We start from the raw sequence: 21,580 nt of genomic DNA on the forward strand, positions 1-21,580 counted from the left end.
AATTAACCACTCTTTTCTGTTCTGGGACTGTGGGTTAACCAAGATTAATCTACCTGTTACTTTTATCAGCCTTCTTCCTCAATCAAAGTAGTTTTATAATCCATGTGAACTATGCGTCTTATCTGGAAATGCTGATCAGCATTAAACTGCTGAATTCATCCCTTTTTCCTAACAAAATAAAAACCTGTTTATTGAACCAGTAATAGTATTCCAGGGGCTTAGTTATCAAAAGATAATCACACTACTGGGATACCAGAGACACTCAGTTGCATATCTTGCCTTGTTACGCCCCATGATAGACATTCTCTGTCACGCTTTTCCACAGGGGACAGGAAGTCATAGAGCTTAAGTCACTGAGAAAGGTTCTTTTCTGAGAATCTCTCTCTTTCACCTTTAGTATACAGGATTTTCTGGAAAAAAAAAATACTTTCTTGATTCATAAAGTTCACAGGCAACCAGGATATCACTCTGCAGCAGTTTTAAGATTGTTTTGTTTTAACAGCCTAAAAACAAAGACCCAGGTTCTAGCATTTAGTCTGAGCAGTTCCCCACTGCTGACATAGTCTCATTCAATTCAGCACAATGCGAGGAAATAATCTGCATCAAGGCAGCACAGTTCTGCCTTCCATGGGCTATATTTATTTAACAGGGGAGTGAGGAGCATTCGCAGGCTTCAGTTCAAAATCTCAACCAAGGTATGTTGCTTCAGGAGATGTTTAAAACACTTCCACGAGCAAGGCAATCTACCAAAGACCAGCACAGAAGGCAAGCAAGGAACACTGAACACTTGAGGGAGCTTAAAGTTTATACCATTTGAAACCTCTCTGAACTTTCTTACCAGATTTTGAAGGTGGGAAGTTCTGTTAAGTTTCACTGGACTGTATTCCAGTTTCACCTTTGAGTCCTTTTACTGAGAGTGTATATTTCTACTCTATGTTTCTGGTGCTACACTACCAACACATCCACCAGTGACAGGACAGTAAAGACCACACTTTGTTTAGTCCAGGGTATGCATAGACTCTTAACATCCTTACTAGAGACACCCAAGCAAACAGGTTTTATCTACTTTTCCTTTCCAAAGCAAGGCTCAGTTATGTGGGATCAATTTCAGCATTTCTTCCTAATGCTATGCAGTGTCTAGTTCATGTCTGTCCTAAGTCCTAACACTCTTTCCTGTAATTCTGGTCTCCACTTCTACCAAAATGATCTTGCATGGCTGTAAAATCTTGTGTTGTGGATACTTTATTTAGAAGAACAGGGCCACTGTCCTAAAACTTCTGGAGTCATGTGACTGTATTTAAAAAACAAAACAAAACAAAAAAACAAGTCTCTAGCCCTTGACCCGAAAAATGACCCAAAAAGATTCAAAAGCCCAAGGGCAAAAAAAATATAGAGAGAGGATTTTTTTTTTAATCCTTACATTAATCTTGCAATATGAGGACAAAAATGTGCGCTTAACATACGATTGTCCTGAAATGTAATTGAAGCCCTTATGCACACTTCAACATTGTTTGAGATAAAATAAGCAGCACACACTAAAGGAGCATGTTTCCTAAGGACCTAATGCTCATCATGATCAGTACCAAATACTCAGGACCCATTCCAAAAACGCATGGGATCTTACAGGGATATTTATCTGCTTGCAGCTAGTCACTTGCTTCATACTGTGGTGTAATTGCCTGGAATAACTAGGAAAATAAAACTAACATTCACATGTTAAAGAAAATGTACAGCATTGAAGAGGCTTTCAGGGTAGGGCATAGCTGCATTACCTGAGCGTTCCCCAGGCTTCCAACCTTAGATGCTATCGCGCTGGGGAAACCTGGTGTGCTAGCTCTAAGGAACAGTACGGAGCATAGAGTGGAGTGGAGACACCACGGCGAGGCTCTGTAACCAGGTGAGGACTCAATTGTTCTTGTGCACACCGAGACCAATAAGCTGCACTTTTTGCTACCCTAAGCCAAGGACCTGTCATGTTTTGACAAATGCTGTACCCTAGTGCACTTTTTGCTCATTATAAAATCGTTATAATACCAAAACACACCTCCATCCCAAAAGCTACCCACCTCCAAGGTGTGACCACCCCTCACTGAGCATGTGCTCTGAATTTCTCAGAGCCTATTACTTTAAATGGAGATAGGAGAACTTTTCACCAATCACAACTAAGATATGCTTGACTAGAGCCACTCAAGCTCCACCTAAAAGATAGAAAATAATATAAATTGGCCTAAGAGAGAGGAAGATGTTAGGGAAGATGCTATCCTGAGGGAATACAACATCCTTAGGACCCTCTGACTCCTAGGACCAGTTGATGAGCTGAGCCTCTCCCCCCCATTGGGACGCCTTTGGGTGAGATTTGAACACTTGGTGATAAATCTTTCTAGAGGCTTTGATCCTTTTAATGCATTAATTTCTAGGCTGTGCACCTGTAACACCTGTGTATTTCATGCATGCTAGCTTGCTTTTGCAGACAGTCGCTATTGCCAGCAATCCAAAGTACCTGTTGCTGTAATAAATCACACTTGATTGCATTGTTATAGCTCTCATTAAGTGTGACTAGGGTAAGGGTGGTTATATGTTATTGGTGAATCCGTGACCATGATAATTCAGTGTTCTGAATCCAACCAGACCTCTAACAGTTAATGCATTATTGGTGAATCTAACTGGACCCCTAATGGTTAATGTGTTATTGGTGAAATCTGTGATTGTGATAGTTCAGTACCCTGAATCTGACCAGGCCCATAATGGTTAATCAGCTACACCCCTTAACGTGAGGCTTACTCATGATGTTTGAAAAACATGGGCTTGATTGTGCTTGTCTTTCCTAGCTGTAGGAACAAATACTGCCTATTCTTTCTTCTAGCAAGTCAACACAACAGCCAACACGTGATCCTTAGATGACTTCCATGGTTACAGAGTGATGCCATATACTATGTCTTGCTTGCGAGACATTAAGGAAGACAGCTTTGTAACATAAGAATGCAGTTAGTGAAAAGAGCAGGAGAGAACATTCACCACACTGGTGAAAGAAGTTTTATCTTCTACTCTGTCTAATCCTAAAGGTCAGCCAGAATACTAATTATTCTTGCTTTTGCTATATTGATTAACCAGATCACTAGTTTGCAGTTGTTCATCAAACTACACATTCATATCAAAACAATTCTAGCAGCAAAGGCTTTAAACTCACCTCTATTGGCTCTTCTCCTGCTTTGGTCTGATTATCGCCCACATCTCCACTCTCATAAGTACTGTTTTTTTCAACCCACAGTTCTGATTTTTCTACAGTCAGACGTAGCTGATCAAGATCAGCCTTGATTTGCTTGTAGTTATCAACATCTTGATTAGACACCAGCAACTGAACCTGGAAATACAGTAAATTGTAAAGCTATTGTAGCACTAGCACCAGCACTTACACCTGGGAAATTTGCTTGCCAGTTTCCATTTTAAGTCCCTCTTTTCAGATGTTTTTTGCAACCTTCCCTGTGAAACTGAAACATGGCACAAACAGTCTTTTTAGCCTCCATTCACTAAAAACCTTTAACAGAGCTGTGGTTGCCCAAAGCAGGATAGCTGTAACACTCACAGCATTCTCCCTCCTTTAATATGCTGCAAAACATTTTCAGCACAAGTACATGTATACAAGCCCCTGAGCTCTCAGCAGAGTTAGCTTTGACGCTATGGTTATGATCCTCATGGTATTAAAACAACACAATTAGAAATATCTTATCCAATCAGCATTGTACTTCATAAGAAAAGGAAAAAAGAAAAAAGATTATATGACAAGGAATCAGGACATCCAAAGAAAAGTGAGAATGGCCAGCAACTTCAATGATCACCTACATCACCATAATCAAATACTGATAAATATCGTACCTTTAGCACTGTTAGAGCAGATCAAAAAACCTGTCTGAATAGCTCACAAACTGATGTTCAAGTTCAGACAGTTTCTCACCATCTGAGTGGATGCCTCTTTATCTCACTTTCATTTTTTGTACTGCTGAAATTATCTGTTCTTTATTTTCATTATTATTTCTAGTTCTTGATTTAGCACGATTTACACATTTCCTTTCTTTCTAATGGTCTTTGTTCTCCCAAGATTATTAATTAAGATAACGTACCAACAAAGTAACAACAATCTGTACAATAAATCAATAGGCACTATTAAGAATTCACACTTATTTTAAAGTGTATAGTCACATCGCAGATAGGAACACTGATAGGGAAATTAAAAATCACTTGCAGGCAAATATTAACTATTTTGCAACATTAAGTTTTCATCATCTTCTCTTAGTCCGGTACAATTCATTATTTTGCAGAATTTATGAATGCTGTTCATCCACAAATACTCGTATTTCATGGTCTCTGTAGTCTTTTCTGTGTATTTGCCAATCAGCCTTCTCCTTCCTACGTGAAAACATGTAAAGCTTCTCAAATTACCTCATAATAAAAGCTATTTATGCACCTTAACCAGCAAGGCCTAACTTTAAAATCCAGGTGAGAGGCTGTTATAGTACATTGCAAAAAAAAAAAAAATTAAAAATTAAACAAAAGCTTTCCAGGTCTTTATCATTCATCTGTTTTTAAACAAGAGAAACCTCCACATCTTACATAACAATAAGACAACATGCTAGCAAACTCCTGAAATAAGCATCAGATGGTCTTAACAACATATATTATAGGGTTACTTAACAGAGATGTCTCTGTCATCTAGCCCCATGACATCAGATTTCCCAGTACTAATCCCCTGACACATGGAGTACGCACATGGAACATTATCAGCCAGAAAGAGTAAAAGCTGAAAACAGGCTTGGCTGTATTACTCACTTTCTGTTATTTGGGCGTGTCTGTATCATGCACAATGCAAGGACGCCTGAATTAGAACTAGAATTGAAAATATTGCATTTATAGCAACAAAGCTTCACACACAGCTTAGGTAGTCCTGAAGACAGGAAAATCTTGTTGCTGACACAGGTAAATGGTTTGCAGAACACAAGCTACTATCTCAGTCTCTGAAGGATCACTACAATAAGTCTCACTGTGGGATACGTGTGTCCTAGATGTCACCACCGACATACATTTTCAATAGCGGGTGCACAACTAGAATATACACCAGCACATATATTCAACTCTAACAACAAGAAAATCTCTGCTTAATTGGGACTTAATTGGGAAACGTGGTGGGACCACTCTCATGACTGGAGTGCTGCAATGTCTGGCTATAGGCTCTTCAGAAGGGACTGGCAGCACAGAAGGGGTGGTGGTGTGGCTCTCTATATCAGAGAGAGTTTTGATGTTGGGGAACTTGAGGCTGGGAATGATAAGGTTGAATCCCTGCGGGTTAGGATCAGTGGGAAGGCCAACAAGGCAAACATCCTGGTGGGGGTCTGTTATAGACCACCAAACCAGAATGAGGAGACTGACAGAAGCTGCGAAATCGTCGGCGCTTGTTCTTGTGGGGGACTTCAACTTCCCTGACATATCCTGGAAACACAACACAGCCCAGAGAAAGCAGTCTAGGAGGTTTCTGTTGAGTGGGAAGAGAGCTTCCTGACACAGCTGGTTAGTGAGCCTACCCTGGGAGGTGCCCTGCTAGACCTTCTCTTCAAAAACAGAGAAGGACTGGTGGGAGATGTGGTGGTGGTCAGGAGCTGTCTTGGGCAGAGTGACCACAAAATGGTAGAGTTCTCCATTCTTGGTGAAGTCGGGAGGGGGATCAGTAAAACCACAGTCTTGGACTTCCGTAGGGTTGACTTTGAGCTGTTCAGGACTCTGCTTGGCAGAGTCCCTTAGGAGGTGGTTCTGAAGGGCAGAAGAGTCCAGGAAGGCTGGGCGCTCTTCAAGAAGTTAATCTTAGTGGCGCAGGAGTGGTCTGTCCCCATGTGCCCAAAGATGAGCCAGCATGGAAGAAGACCGGCCTGGCTGAACACAGAGTTGTGGCTTGAGCTTAAGAGAAAAAAGAGCGTTAATAATCTTTGGAAAAGAGGGCGGGCCACTCAGGAGGACTATAAGAATGTTGTGAGGCAGTGCAGGGACAAAATTAGAAAGGCCAAAGCTCACCTGGAGCTCAATCTGGCTACTGCCATTAAAGACAACAAAAAATGTTTTTATACACACATCAACAAAAAAACGAGGACTAAGGAGAATCTCCATCCTTTACTGGATGCAGGGGTAAACAGTTACAAAAGATGAGGAAAAGGCTGAGGTGCTTAACGCCTTCTTTGCCTCAGTCTTTAGCGGCAAAACCAGTTGTTCTCTGGATACCCAGTACCCTGGGCTGGTGGAAGGGGATGGGGAGCAGAATGTGGCCCTCGTTATCCACCAGGATAATGGCAACCTGCTACATGCACTTGGCAACCTGCTACAGCACTTGGAAGTCTGCAAGTCAATGGGGCTGGATGGGATCCACCCAAGGGTACTGAGAGAACTGGCAGAGGAGCTGGCCAAGCCGCTTACCATCATTTATCAACAGTCCTGGCTATCAGAGAAAGTCCCAGTCAACTGCTGGCTAGCAAACGTGACGCCCATCTACAAGAAGGGCCGAAGGGTAGACCCGGGGAACTATAGGCCTGTCAGTTTGACCTCAGAGCCAGGGAAACTCATGGAGCAGATTATCTTGAGTGTCATCACACAGCACTTGCAGGGCAACCAGGCGATCAGGCCCAGTCAGCATGGGTTTATGAAAGGCAGGTCCTGCTTGACAAACCTGATCTCCTTCTATTGATAAAGTGACACGTTGGGTGGATTAGCAAAAGGCTGTGGATGTGGTCTACCTTGACTTCAGTAAGGCCTTTGACACTGTTCCCCACAGCATTATCCTCAAGAAACTGGCTGCTCACAGCTTGGACTGGCATACGCTTCATTGTGTTAAAAACTGGCTGGATAGCCGGGCCCAAAGAGTTGTGGTGAATGGAGTCAAATCCAGTTGGAGGCCAGTCACTAGTGGCATCCCCCAGGGCTCAGTACTGAGGCCAGTCCTCTTTAATATCTTTATCGATGATCTGGATGAGGGGATTGAGTGCACCCTCAGTAAGTTCGCAGACAACACCAAGTTAGGTGCATGTGTCGATCTACTCGAGGGTAGGAAAGCTCTGCAGGAGGATCTGGATAGGCTGGACTGATGGGCTGAGGCCAACTGTATGAAGTTCAACAAGGCCAAGTGCCGGATCCTGCACCTGGGGCGCAACAACCCCAAGCAGAGCTACAGGCTGGGAGATGAGTGGTTGGAAAGCTGCCTGGAAGAGAAGGACCTGGGAGTAGTGGTTGATAGTCAGCTGAATATGAGCCAGCAGTGTGCTCAGGTGGCCAAGAAGGCCAACAGCATCCTGGCTTGTATAAGAACCAGGGTGGCCAGCAGGGCTAGGGAAGTGATTGTCCCCCTGTATTCAGCTCTGGTGAGGCTGCACCTCGAGTACTGTGTTCAGTTTTGGGCCCCTCACTACAAGAAGGACATCAAGGTGCTTGAGACAGTCCAGAGAAGGGCAAGGAAGCTGGTGAGGGGAATGGAGAACAAGTCTTATGAGGAGCAGCTGGGATTTGTCAGCCTGGAGAAGAAGAGGCTCAGGGACGACCTTATTGCTCTCTATAGGTACCTTAAAGGAGGCTGTAGCAAGATGGGGGTTGGTCTATTCTCCCATGTGCCTGGCAACAGTGTGAAGGGGAACGGGCTAAAGTTGTGCCAGGGGAGGTTTAGGTTGGATATTAGGAAGAACTTCTTTACTGAAAGGGTTGTTAGGCATTGGAATGGGCTGCCCAGGGAAGTGGTTGAGTCACCATCCCTGCAGGTCTTTAAAAGACATTTAGATGTAGAGCTTAGTGGTATGGTTTAGTGGAGGACTTGTTAGTGTTAAGTCAGAGGTTGGACTAGGTGATCTTGGAGGTCTCTTCCAACCTAGATGATTCTGTGATTCTATGACTTTTCTTAAAAGTCCTTTCAGCATTATCAAGCTACAAACAGCAATTCAGGTAAGAAAAGCAGCCTTTGGAAATACTTTCCTCAAAATTCCCCGAAATAATACCATGCCCATCCGTACCTGTTTAAATGCTTGCAGAACTTCTGCTCTCTGGCTAAAGTGCTTAAAGAGCAGATGCAGAGCACCTGAGAGCAAAGGAGGGTAGTCGTGCATGATAAGGTGAATGAGGACCCGTAAAAAAGTTCTGCCCCCTTCATCATCAAGCTGAACTGCGTTCTTTTCTTTTCTACAACAGAAATAGGGGGGAAAAATGACCAAATAAAGTAATTAAAGTAAAAGCTTTTGACATAAATATGCCTGCACATACAATCTTCATTTGACAGAGCTCTTAAAACCAAATCTAATATGCTGTGGGATGTAAATTATTAACATCTCTTTAATGTTTTTTTATAAGGACTTCAATCGTATGGTTGGATGCTGTTTTGGCAATCTTGTAGTAGAATGGACAAAATGGAAATAAAGTAAATATGTATAAAATGTTCCAAATACTGTGATTAAAATCCATATTGCAAAAACATTCGTTTATGTTGCAGATAAATTGTGCCAAGCTCATTCACAGTCCAAACTAACTGAAGGCAACAGCATTTTATCAGAGATTTATTTGGCCCCATCCTTTTCACTCCTTCCCTTTTCAGCTACTATTAAAATTTCATTCAAGAAAAAATAAACTAAAAAATTGTAGGAATTGCCAAAAGCATCTTTTTTTCTGGAACCTCTTTTATAATCTGGAGTAACAGAAGGCAGATTTACACTTAACATATCAAAGTAGAAATAATGTTTCTAAGAAAACATTCAGTCTCTCTGTTCATTTTAAAGATGCAGATGCCAGGGGCTATGTGTTGTTTTACATTATGGGAGTTCAGGGAGAGGACTGGAGGCATTGCTCTCACTGGTAAAGATTGAGAACGCATAAGGGACAGAGAGAAAAGATCAGAAATCCCATCTTGCAGATCTTTCTCCCTAGTTCCAGGAAAAACTTTGAAGTCTAAGGCTTTGTCTAAATGGGAATCATTTTTACTGGTATAATTATAAAATTGTACCAGCGAAGTTAAAACAATATATTGATAATGCTAGTAACTCTCCAGTGTGGATATTTTCTGTACTTTTTTTTTTTTTGTTTCTGCTGTTGTTCACAGCATAGCTGAAACCACTTCCAAGACTCTGCAAGCATAACTTGTGATCTACAGGCCTCTGGTGGTCCAGAAGATCATGGCAAGTGAGTCCACAGTTGATCTGCAGAGTCACATGAAATAGATCACTGTTGGCATTACATTCTTAGTAATGTCAAGGACAGGGTGCAATGATAACAGGTCATGTGATCAATAAGAAATAGTGAGGGTCAACAATACCCTCCAGATCCAAGAAATTTGGGATGACAGTCATAAGCTACACCAGAAAATGGTCTTTCTTTAAAAGCACCCATATGAGACATTGTAGAGAGAAATAAATAGCGTGTTTTAGCCCAATACACCTGTACACCATTCCCCAACTACCTTTGGGAACAAGGCAAAACTTTCTACTGTCTTACAACTGTAGATGATCAAGAAGATCATTGCATTCTGTCAATCACTCATATGCACTGGGCTGTTTGCTTGTTTGAAATCCAGGTCTCTTCTGGCACATTTCTGTCTACAAATAGGTTATGTAATAAGTAGCCACCAAAGGAAGAGAAACGGGTATGAAAACACATATAGAATAAAGAGACATTGTCCATAATAATTATCAAAGTGAACAAATAGATGAATATAGGGAAGTAAAACTTCAGAGAATATACCTGCCAGCAAACATGGTTTCAGCCTGAGCTGCAATCTCATCTATGTCAGGAACAATTGCTGGAAAACAATTAAAATAACATTTTATTTTATTTTTTTAACATACTGATCATTGTATATCTGCACTGTGAAAAGGAACTCTGTCTTTAAAGTGGATATTATAAAGTGAAGGTCTTACTGCATTCCTCAACTAAGTAAAACTCTGTATATTCAAGGAAAAAACAAAAGGAACAGAACAGTAGGGAAGAAATAGGACAGAGGACAGGGTTAAATTGTGTTTTACTACTACCGAGGAAGAGCCAAATTCTAGTGATGGACTAGAGCTACATGGTGCTGTATCACAAATGACATAGAATATGAAACTTTTACATTTTTGTTAGACCAGACAAACCCCATAAAGCAGCAAAATGAGATACGTGAACTTCAGAATATTTATCATAAGCCAAATCATTTACCACACCATTATTCTGCTTTAGAATAACTTTAATATACCTCACTACTTAAGACTTCAATGTTCTTTAACCACCCCATTGCTGCACAGCACCTCCAATTAAATTCTACCCTACCTGTAGCTCATCACACATACAGCTGTCAGTCTTTCAAGCACCTCTGCATGCACAAGAACACTCTCTGAAAAGCCAAGCCATTCCAATGCTACATTCACCTCAGTTAAAGCAGTCCTCATCCATTCACAACCATTTTGTCCAAAATGATTGTCATTTTCCAGTGTTTTGGGGAGAGTACAAATGAGAGAATGAATTGCCGCAATGGGAGAAAGGAATCACATTTCAGTTTGAGGATGACAGACCAGCAAGCATCTTTTTGTGGAATTCCTTAAGATTTTCATTTTCTCACGAGCTTTTCAAATTCAAGTGACATGCATCTTCTGGTGTAGTTGAGTTTACTGCTTGCTAAAGTATCTATAACAACGTAATAGTCTACACATAATTATTTTACATTGTAACACAATAGCAACATTTACCTGAGGGAATTCCTGGTGTGTCAGGTGGAGACGTTGTAGAGCTATTGACATTTTCATTGTTTTCCCCAAACTCTCTCTTATAGATAGACAGCATGTAGGATATTCTATAGTCCAGTCTAACACTGAGAATAAACTACAAGAAGAAATTTAAAAATAAGACTTCTCCTAAGTAATAACACAGGTTAGGGTTTGTTTGTTTGTTTGTTTTTGTGGTGGAATGTACAGGAATATATGATTATTTTAAATAAATATGTCCACTATGAAATACAAATCCACTACATTTGTTTCAGCTTGCTGTGATTTCTTTCTTCCTTCCCACCATCCTGGGATGTATTGAACACTTCCCTGTCATCTGCTGAATACTAAGAAGCAGACTTATTTGTCCAGAGGTTCCTGCACACTGCCTTGTCCATGCTGCCTACGAGCCAGAACAGTACATCCAAACCCACGTTGAAACAGATTATTTCATATTTCAGCCAGGCTTCTAATAAGCAATAGTGATAAGAAGTGGTGTGGGGTTGAGAGTAAAGATGATATGCTCAAGGATCACACACTCATCTGCCTGACAGATGCTTTCTTTTAATTGTTGCTGTCTTCAGCTGTGAAATCTGAAGCTCACATAGGAAAAATCTTAAATCAAACCTGTAAGTGCTGCTTTTACATTGGAAAAGGGGGGAAAATAACCTGGCTACAGACATTAGTACCAGCTGAAGGACTGAGAGGTACACATCCTACACTTTATCTACTGACTGCCCATCAACTGAGCTTCAGTACTTCCCATGCACATGCTCCTTGCCCACAGTAAATGTAAGCATACAATGAAGAGGTTTGCAATTATTTAACATGTTTCACATGCAGCAGGGAAGAAATCACGCACATTAAGTTACCAAGACTCAGGTGGCAAGTGATGACTAAACAAATGGTGGCAGCCTGTTTCTTTGATCTCTAACTAAAATCATACAACCTCCCAGACCCTGAATACTGTTGTAAGATTTCACTAGGGTAACTAGGACTATGCCATCTAAAAGCAAATAAAATGTCAGTTTAATAAACAACATTTTTTCTTTAAAATTTCTAACAAAAGGGAAAAAAGGCATGTTTATTTAGATTCCACAGTCAAGTTACCCTGTCACTGTAGCAGCAAGATTTTTAAAAATACACATTTCTCCAGTCCACATGTAGTCACGTCTATCAGGCTGTCTGTTTAATTCTGGCTGATAGCAGAATAGAAACTGTTAAGTAAAAATACAATTTTACTTAAAGGAACAAGAGGATATATTGAGAATCCAATTACTATAAACTGAAATATTTCTTAGAATAGAGTAGTTTTAATCACCATTTTACTAGCTATGCATGACAACGCAATAAATCTAAAATATTCTTACTTGCCTTTTAGGGTAATAGTGCAATAATGAAAGGTAACATGATTTTAGTTAATCCTTCTTCATCGCATTTTAAATTAAACTGAATTACTCTGCATTACTTGTGAACTAAGGTCATATATAAGCATATATACCTGGGTTCACCCAACATGACAACTTGCTAATCTGCAGTAATTTGACTATGTAACTAAACCATAACTAACAAACCAACGATAAAGCAACAACACAGGATTACTCTCCAGTCCTGGGAGCTCTCACACTGAATGTGCTGTGAAAGATGAAAGGCTGAAACAAAACGTGATTCTCTTTCCATTGAGCAAACAGAGAATGCACAGGAAGAGGTTGGTGTCCTGGAATCATTCATCTGTGTATCAACCAGTAGAGCATGACAGCATGGAGAGAAACACCTACAGTTACCAAATCAAATGAAAATGAGAAATATACATGAATGGTATTCTTTAGGTGACATCACTTCAGAACACTTCTTTCTCCCCCAAAAGCCTTAAACTAAAGCAGCTCTGAAAGTAACATATGCAGTATTGAGGATAATCTAACAACTGATAGCCTTTCAGATGACAAGTAATTAAGGTAATCTAAATAATTTATAAGCATTCGGAACAAACGAAATCATTCAAAAGTGACAGATGAGCAGAATTTACAGAAAACACTGAAAAATTCCATCAGTGCATAAGTATTGCAGGAACTGGGATTTGATATGCAGAACATATGTGTGCCACTTTACTTACTAATAGCACAAAGTGGAAATTCTATCTCAGGAGGCACACTAGTGTCATACAGCTTGTCAGTTCAGCTAGGAGAATAGTCTGTGGGCTGCTAACAGTGGAAATCTGAAAAGGACTTCCAAATTGTGTGGCCTTGCCTGAGTTCAGTGGGTCTATGTCCAATTCTGCCCTTCACCAAACTAATGCAAAGGTGGAGTCAATATTAAAGTCAAATAAGTTACCACAGTGTAAAATGAGTGGTAATGAGACTGGAACAGGAATGCTGTCTTTAGAAAACATTAGAGAGGTAGCTTAATGTACAAGTTCTGCCTCTTCACATTTATAGCAATGGAGTTTCTACAGCACCTAGATCCTTCAAGTTAAATGTAACACAGTGAGGACCACAACTGTACCATAATTCACACAGAGAAATTTTCTTCCTCGTATCAAAGCGTAATTTACTCAATGAACAGATCAGTAAATAGCAAGAATGTGGGTAACAGAACCTGCCACTAAGTGAATAAATAAATAAGTGCAAAAGAATTGTTATTCAATACTCCATCAATCATTATTACCTGCAAAATCTCAATGATTTTCAATTTGGTGTCCATTACAATCACATCTTCACTCTCTGAGGTGCTGGCTTGCTTGCTTGGGTGAATGCTTGGCTGTACATCAGGGGCACTGAGGGGAAATATAGATCCTCTGCTCAGTACCATTTGGGTCATCATCTCTCCTACACCATGGATGGTCCTCATAACATTGTTTCCTATGTATAAAACACATACATATATATTTACCATCAGTGAAGCTTTCTTGCAAAGATATATATGACACATGCAACCGTGTTGTCAAATGCCTAAACAGTCTTAATTGGCCTATTGAAAAACAAGTCCTCAATTCCTCATCAAAAATCAGGGGAATGGATTCACTCAAATTACCTAGTGGTTTTGTGAAAATTTTCTTCACCAATTTTCCAGGGAATCATTGCTTACAAGGTCAACAGATGGAAAAGATACCAAAAGCTTTCCACAGCTTTGTTACAAGAAATTGTAAAAAGCAGAGCAAAAGGAATCTCGGTAGTTCACGTAATTCAATCCTTCATCTAAAGGCATATTATTTAGATCTAAGAAAACTTCTGAAAGAGGACTGTTTAACCTGTTTTTAAGAATATTTAAATGATAAATATCTCAACTTTTACAGCATTCCTAAATGAGCTATTCCACTTCTTGACTATGTTTATTGTTAGAAAACTTTTTTTTTTTTTTTTACAGAGAACATTTACTGTTATTTCATTTCTATCTTCCACTGCTGTAATTTATGACTTTGCTTTGCAGACACATAGGAGGAGTTAATTTTCCATGCCTACTCTGATTGATATCTTCCCCTTAATGATTGATCATAGAAAAAGGTTCATGGTAAAGATGCTTTTGGCACTGCAAAAGCTCAAGTTTCATATATGTCATGCTAACAGAGAGTAGAGATTTGAGGCTGTGAAAGACTGATTAATCTCTGTACATTGTCCAGATGACAGTCCACAATCCAAAGACAACTAAAAAAACTGGCAGGAGAAAGACTGATGCATCTTCACAGGGTTGCTGGCCTTCTACTGTATGTGAATGAGTAACAAATAGGGCAGAAGCATCTCAACAAAGTCTGGAGCTGATGCTGGGTGTATGTACACATGTATCTCTACATAACAAGCTGAATAGGAAACATTCCTATGCATGCTTAGGCTTGCTGAAGCTCATGATAAATATGATTAATCCCATTATACACACTGACCACCTGGACAGTTTGTAAATCCATATACATTGGCATTTATGTGTGTGATTTATGTCTCTGTACTTACATGTGTGAGGTTGGAGTCTGAGGTTTTGGATGTCGGTTTGTTTGTTTTAATAACTGAATAACAGAAATGATAAATAATTATTTGGCTCACAGAACAGTCATTCCCCTCAACTTCACAAAATCACAGAATCATCTAGGTTGGAAGAGACCTCCAAGATCACCTAGTCCAACCTCTGACTTAACACTAACAAGTCCTCCACTAAACCATACCACTAAGCTCTACATCTAAATGTCTTTTAAAGACCTCCAGGGTTGGTTGGTGACTCAACCACTTCCCTGGGCAGCCCATTCCAATGCCTAACAACCCTTTCAGTAAAGAAGTTCTTCCTAATATCCAACCTAAATCTCCCCTGGTACAACTTTAGCCCGTTCCCCCTCACACTGTTGCCAGGCACATGGGAGAATAGACCAACCCCCATCTCGCTACAGCCTCCTTTATGGTACCTATAGAGAGCAATAAGGTCGTCCCTGAGCCTCCTCTTCTCCAGGCTGACCAATCCCAGCTGCTCCTCATAAGACTTGTTCTCCATTCCCCTCACCAGCTTCCTTGCCCTTCTCTGGACTGTCTCAAGCACCTCGATGTCCCAACTTACATGAACTCATTTAGGAGAAGAGAGAGTTTAGAGTCTTTCCCCATTCACTCCCACTTACGTAACCATACCCTTCAAAAAAGTCCCAAGAGATGGTTCGGTACAGAAGGTTGTCCTGAAAGTTAAACTATTATCTGTAATGACAGTATCCTTTGTAAGTTACACATACAAAAAAAATTACACTCATTTGGAAAAAACCTTTAGTTTAGTCTAGTTGCAATGGTACCTATCGATGATGCCAGTTCAGCAAACTCAAAAAAGAGATACCATTTATTCCTATAGGTTATACTGGTCTTTCCCTATAGTGAATTTCAATAGGAAAAGCATCCCAAGGAATCAATGATTATCTTCTTGCAAAGGCAGGGAGAAGTATGAATGAGAATATCATGTTACATACCTACATGAATTAGTTTTCTTTCTTGCAAAGCACAGATCTGAACGAATGGAGAAAAGGAAGCAAATGATAGCACTTCTTTGCAGAAACAGTGCCAAGACCTAGACTACACTAAAAGTAAACAGAGAATGGAGGAGATGTAGCTTTGTTGAGGTAAACCTGAATTGTTCTTGTATGTCTTTTGTACATTTTAATCAACATGCAGCTGCCAAGTTTTACTCACATTGCAGAAATGCTCTTCCTAGATAATCTGCTGTAAAAAGCCAAAGCTATATTTTATTTTATTAGCAATATCCTCCTCTTATGCTCTTCTTTCTTCACGCCACAGAGCTCAAGTACTGCATGCAGTAAAGAGGATGCCTTTAACCCTTACTTTAAAAGGAAACATACAGAGAATTTGCTTTTTCAAAGTAAATGAGGCAGATCAGTGTCATGTTTGAGGTCCCATTCAGCATCCAGTCTGGTGTGCAATCAGTGTGAATTGGTCTTTTGAAAAAAATACCTGAAGTCCCTACAAAGGGAAAAGATGTATTTCTGGCTTTGCATGATGTTAGGAAACAAAAGTTACAAGTCAAACTAAGGGCTAAATCCTCACATTAGGCAAGCACAGAAAGTTCTTCTAACTGCTAACAACAGCATAAAGCAAATATAGGTATTGACACTGATTCTTCCACAAGTCCTGCTTAAGTCCAGTCCTAAGACCCAGTCATAACATTTACTCATTCTCACCTTGGTCCATGACTCCCTCTCTTTATAGGGTAGGGAATAATCACTGCTCTCTGGTCAATATCTTAAGTTATCTTAAGCTCATGTTCTTGAAGAAAGCAAGCTGGGATTTGCCTGGAACATACATCCTGCATATTTGACAGCCATCACTGGGATGCTGAACAGGCACCAGAGAAGATAGGAAACATTGTGATGGGATTCAGCTCCCTCTGTGACCAAGAAATTAGTCTCCCTGCATTTCAGGACCACTTCCATAAATTAGGAGAATACTCTCTCTCCATCTTTAAAATGGATACTGAGAGGCCTGATAGAATGAAGACTGGGATGTACTCAGCTAATGGGACTATGAAGCCTATTAAAGCATTCAGGAAACAAAAAGAAATGAGATGACTGCTGCCTTTTCCCTGTATCAGCAGAACATCAATGGTAAAAGACAAACCTGTGAGTGGTAGCTGTGAAGGAGCTTTATAAGAGAATCTGTAACAAGGATAAAACCTCTGTCCACCACACCCCATGACTATTGACCTCCAGTGACTCATCTAAACAGCTAAAGGCAGAAAAGCACAGGAGGGTTAAGGTGGTACTTACTAATACTGCCATTTCAAATTGTATTTCATTAATGCATAGGAAAGGATTTTAGTGAGAGAAAAGTCTACTTAATCCAGTTTAATATCCACACCTGAAGTGAGCAGTGACTCCATAGTGCTTTATTTCTGTCAATCAGTGAAACAAGGCATTATGGGTAAATCTACCTTGGAAAAATTTCTAGCAACTATATGATACTGACAATTATTATTTTTAATTAACTGGCTTGGGAAGAATATTCCCAGGGTGCAAATAATATGGCAACTGGAACAATTTATCATAATTTTCAAGAAATTCATCAACTATGTTTTGTAGTGTTCTGATGAAATGTAGCCATCTCTTAAAGTACACAGCAGTCAATCAGCACATTTGCACATGGAAATGAGGCAGCTGTCTATATCCCCACAATGGGAGGAATTGCTCTATTATTTGAAAGAAGCCACAAGGATCATTCATGTACATAAAGAGTGGGTAACAGCTTCTCTTCCAAAAGTTCCCCCAGTAGATCAACATTTATGTCACTCAGTGCATCTGTCCTGCCTTGGAAGTCTAGATCACATCACACATGGATTTAAATCCATCACTCACAAACATCAGGGGCCAGCAGCACTCTCACTAGTGACTTGTTCCTTCTTGACATACTTTTGTGTTCTCTTGGCTTTAATACAGTTATCTCAGCAGGAAAGGGTATGAGTCTCTAGGGTAAGACATACAGAAAGGTTATTGTGGCTTAACAAGTGACTGACTGCATGTCAGATAAACCTGCAACAATGCAATACAAAATATGTTGATCAACAAAAGAGATTTAAGTTCTCAGTATGTATGACTAAAACAACAGAGCTCTGATCTCAGTTCCAGCTCCAGAGTGCTTCCTGCATACTAATGTCCTAAGAAAGAATAACTTACTGCCTCAGCTAGTTAACCAAGCTAAAATTAACACAGAGCAAAATAGTTGTGAACCCTGATTACTTTTGTGTATACTTTATGCTAGAGATGAAACGAGAAGTCTGAACTGTGACTTTATATCATGTTGCCACCCTTATCTTGCTGACGTCCCTCGTTTGTTGACTTCTGTAAGGTCAAGGTGACACTTGTAATTACACTTCTGTAATGTAAGGTCACACTTATACATGCCTGAAAAGAGGGAGAGAATAGACACTGCACTGTGGGAATGAGCTAGTTTGGACAGCCAACAGCTAATCTCATCAGCAAACCACTGCAAAAAGTGCTCAGAGCTGTGACTTTGACCAACAGAGGAAAAGAGCTCAGTGGAATTCCCACAAATCTTCTCTTTTGCAATTTTCCCTCCCTCTCCCCAATTCTTCCTCTCTGCTCTTTCCCCTACCAAGACAAGTTAGTTATCAAGAACCTTCCATAAGCAGTAGAACCAATTAGAAATGCCTGAATATAGTCTCACAAGGTTTGCCAATCAAAGACTGAAATTACTGTACACACAAGTGGTAATTTGAAGGACCTACAGACTGACAGACACTGAAATAAGAGGAAAGAAGAGAATGCTTGTCATGTTCTGAAAAGACAACCATGAATCTCCTTTCATTACTTTTTATTACAGTGATCACAACTTCCTAATGAATATCAGTTTCTGTCATAAAACTGTAGCACATAATCTCATACAATTTGGCACGATTGACAACACAGCGGCCTCTCAGAGAAAAAAAGACTTTTCAGAGGAGTCAATTATGGGGAAAAAATAACAACCTCCCAAGTAATCGAAATAGTGGATAATTTGACACTTCATTTTCTACATAAATATACTTTCTTGAGAAGTCATTTACTGGTTGCAAAAATTCTAAAAGCAAAATATAAAAGTAAACAACAATCTGCTATGGAATACAGCATGGATGGTAAGTGACAAAATACCATATTTAGAAAGGAAAACAACTGCCAAAGACAGGTAGCAATTAATACCTTTTCTTAAAACTGCTCCTAGCCAATTGCTACGCAGCATCCTCAATTTGTTCTTAGTGGACAGGTATGTACAGCATATAAGGTATTTCACAAACAGTACAGAGAACCATGCAGTAGCTGAATGTGTATAAACAATGGACTGCCTAAAAGGCTGGCAAATAATCTTACTGTGAGTAGCCTCCTACTTCACAGATATCCCGAAGACACCAGTGACTTGCAGCCTTGCTTATTTAAAAATTAACTATATGCACCTGACCTGGTCTCTACATGTCACACAGGGACAGTCTGCTCTTACTAACATTGCTCAGTCTTCCTCAGTATAGATAAGAGGAAAGATAGATTCCTATAATTCAATTTGGAAAACTGTTCAGCCATTTTCTGCTCAGCTTTCCACAGTGCTCATCTTCCTGCTCAGAAATGTGAAACATTTCTGTGTTTTCAGAACTATTCTAACACCTAACACCCCCATTAGGGAGTGGAGAAGCTAGATGCTTAATGCTTCTAGAAACGAGATAACTAAGTAAGAGCTGACATACCATAGGTTCTTCAAATAGGAGACAACATATAATGGGTTTTTCAGAAAATCTGGTACTTAATGACCAGATAATGATAAATTTACATGCGTCCAATGCTCCAAAAACTCTTCTGTTAACCCGCCCAACACATTGTCCAATCTTGCATATATACATAGGGGCAGAAAAAGGAGACAAACTATATGTTTTGCAAAAATTAGGCCTTTTTCTCTTTATCTCTGCAATTATGAAGTCATAAAAACAACTCTCCGGTCTCATCAAACCGGAGCATCATTTGAGTAAGACCAGATGAATGACCAAATGCTTCAACTTCTTCCAAATACCTCCTAGAAAACACTTCAGTTCCCATGTAGGACGACACAAACCAGAGAGCATGTGCTAGTACAAAAAACATTAACTCCTGAAACAAATAAATGCAGAGGCTGAAGGACTACAGTGAATAACAAACTGCCTACGACCCCCACATGTTTTCTCATAGCTCTTTGAAGCTACTTCTCTTCTGAACTCTGGGATTATCCATTTCTAGAACAAAGCATTCCCACAGGTTGTATTAGCTCTTAATAGCAAAGAAATCAAGAGAGACAGTAGACTTTGAAAGCCATTTTTCCTTAACAAACTGAGCAGATGGCCAGCCTCAGTTCCTCCTGCCTTCCCTATCATTCCCAAAGGAAGCCTTGGGCTAATGTTCAGATGTGGCTTGAATCCCTAGATACAAAGCAACATCAGTTGCATCTGTATGATGCACTGGCAGCTACACAAACTACTTTATTAGAGGTTTTACTGGTTTACTTCCATGAAGTGTAAGCCTCCTCCCACTTCCCAAAATATTCTACAGGACTGCAAGAATCTTAAGCAACCTTCTCACATCCCTCCCAAGCACCTCAGCTGGTGGGAAAGGAGCCCTATCTCCCCCAGTCTTGATCAAGGAAAGTTGTTCCTAGGTTCTAAGGAAAATCTAGACAGGAAACACAGCTGAGCTATATTTAAGGTAATTTAAAAGTTAGGATCTCTGCATCAGCTGTTATCCACCACCATCATTCCCCAATAAAAAATTAAAATAAAATAAAATAAAATAAAATAAAATAAAATAAAATAAAATAAAATAAAATAAAATAAAATAAAATAAAATAAAATAAAATAAAATAAAATAAAATAAAATAAAATAAAATAAAATAAAATAAAATAAACTTTTCTCCCTCACAGAATACTAGTCATTTAGAGGCCAAGCCTTGTATAGCAAGATAAAGGAATCTGGCCTTCCCCCTAGTCAGTCTCCTGTGCCTTCAACACTGCTAGGGGGGAAAGAGAGGAAAAACAACAGCATCAGAAGGGCACACTCAGAACCCCTCAGTACCTACATCCTGAGGCCCGTTAGCACCTACCAACACCCAGAAATGCCACTGCTGGACTGACCGCACCTATTGCTGTTGTTTCCTCACAGATATCAATATACTTATCTCCCCTTCCTACCAGGCCCACTGCTTTCACCACAGCCTTTCAGGCCTCCTTCCCCATATGCAACCCCATGAAGTCCCAAATCTTTCTTAGCGCTCCTCAGCCACTCTCATTTTTCCCCTTTAAGTTAACTTTTACCAGCTGTAGCCCCTGATGTGTCAAAACTGAAGTTTTCCAGTGCTCTGATGAAGCTTTATACCAGCTTCCAAGCTCACTGCTACAGTAGGAGACAAATGACAGGCTGCTGAAAGTCCAAGACTTTTACCATCATCAAAATCAGCTCTCAGCAAAGCTGACCTTGTATCAAGCCATGCCTCAGCACTGGCATGTTCAAGCGGGTTTTAAGACTGTACTTGCAACAGCAAGTCACTTTCCAAATGACTGCAGACATGAGTCCTGACCCCAAATGGCCTTGACTCTGTGGATTTCAGTGAGACCTACACTACTCCTCCAACATAACCTTTTAAAAAGCTTCAGTGCCATCTTAAAGCATGCAACATTGCCAGTCTTTGGGGATCCTCTGGCAGAGGACCATATTGCAGCACTGCCTAGTTACCAAGGGCTAAATTAAACATCCAGTGGCAGCTTTACCTCTGCAGTTCTTTGCTTTTGTTGATTTGGTTTCATGCAATTTAATTTTTCCATGTGAAAAGTTATAGCCATTTTTAAGACATATAATAACAACACTT

At 40.0% G+C, this 21,580-nt stretch overlaps 1 protein-coding gene across 10 annotated transcripts in view; it reads right to left on the bottom strand.

Annotated features, from left to right (window-relative positions):
- ITPR2 (inositol 1,4,5-trisphosphate receptor type 2) overlaps window positions 1-21,580 on the bottom strand; it is a 273,831-nt gene that overhangs the window by 150,631 nt on the left and 101,620 nt on the right. For all 10 annotated transcript variants that reach the window (XM_068655998.1, XM_068655985.1, XM_068655992.1 and 7 more), the window contains 5 exons: window positions 13,404-13,597; window positions 10,725-10,857; window positions 9,745-9,802; window positions 8,031-8,196; window positions 3,188-3,361 (listed from right to left, as the gene is read on the bottom strand). In XM_068655998.1, coding sequence (XP_068512099.1) covers window positions 3,188-3,361; window positions 8,031-8,196; window positions 9,745-9,802; window positions 10,725-10,857; window positions 13,404-13,597 — 725 coding nt within the window. The remainder of the gene's footprint in view (window positions 1-3,187; window positions 3,362-8,030; window positions 8,197-9,744; window positions 9,803-10,724; window positions 10,858-13,403; window positions 13,598-21,580) is intronic.

The sequence above is a fragment of the Anas acuta genome, chromosome 1 (assembly GCF_963932015.1).
Source record: "Anas acuta chromosome 1, bAnaAcu1.1, whole genome shotgun sequence".
Classification (NCBI taxonomy): domain Eukaryota; kingdom Metazoa; phylum Chordata; class Aves; order Anseriformes; family Anatidae; genus Anas; species Anas acuta.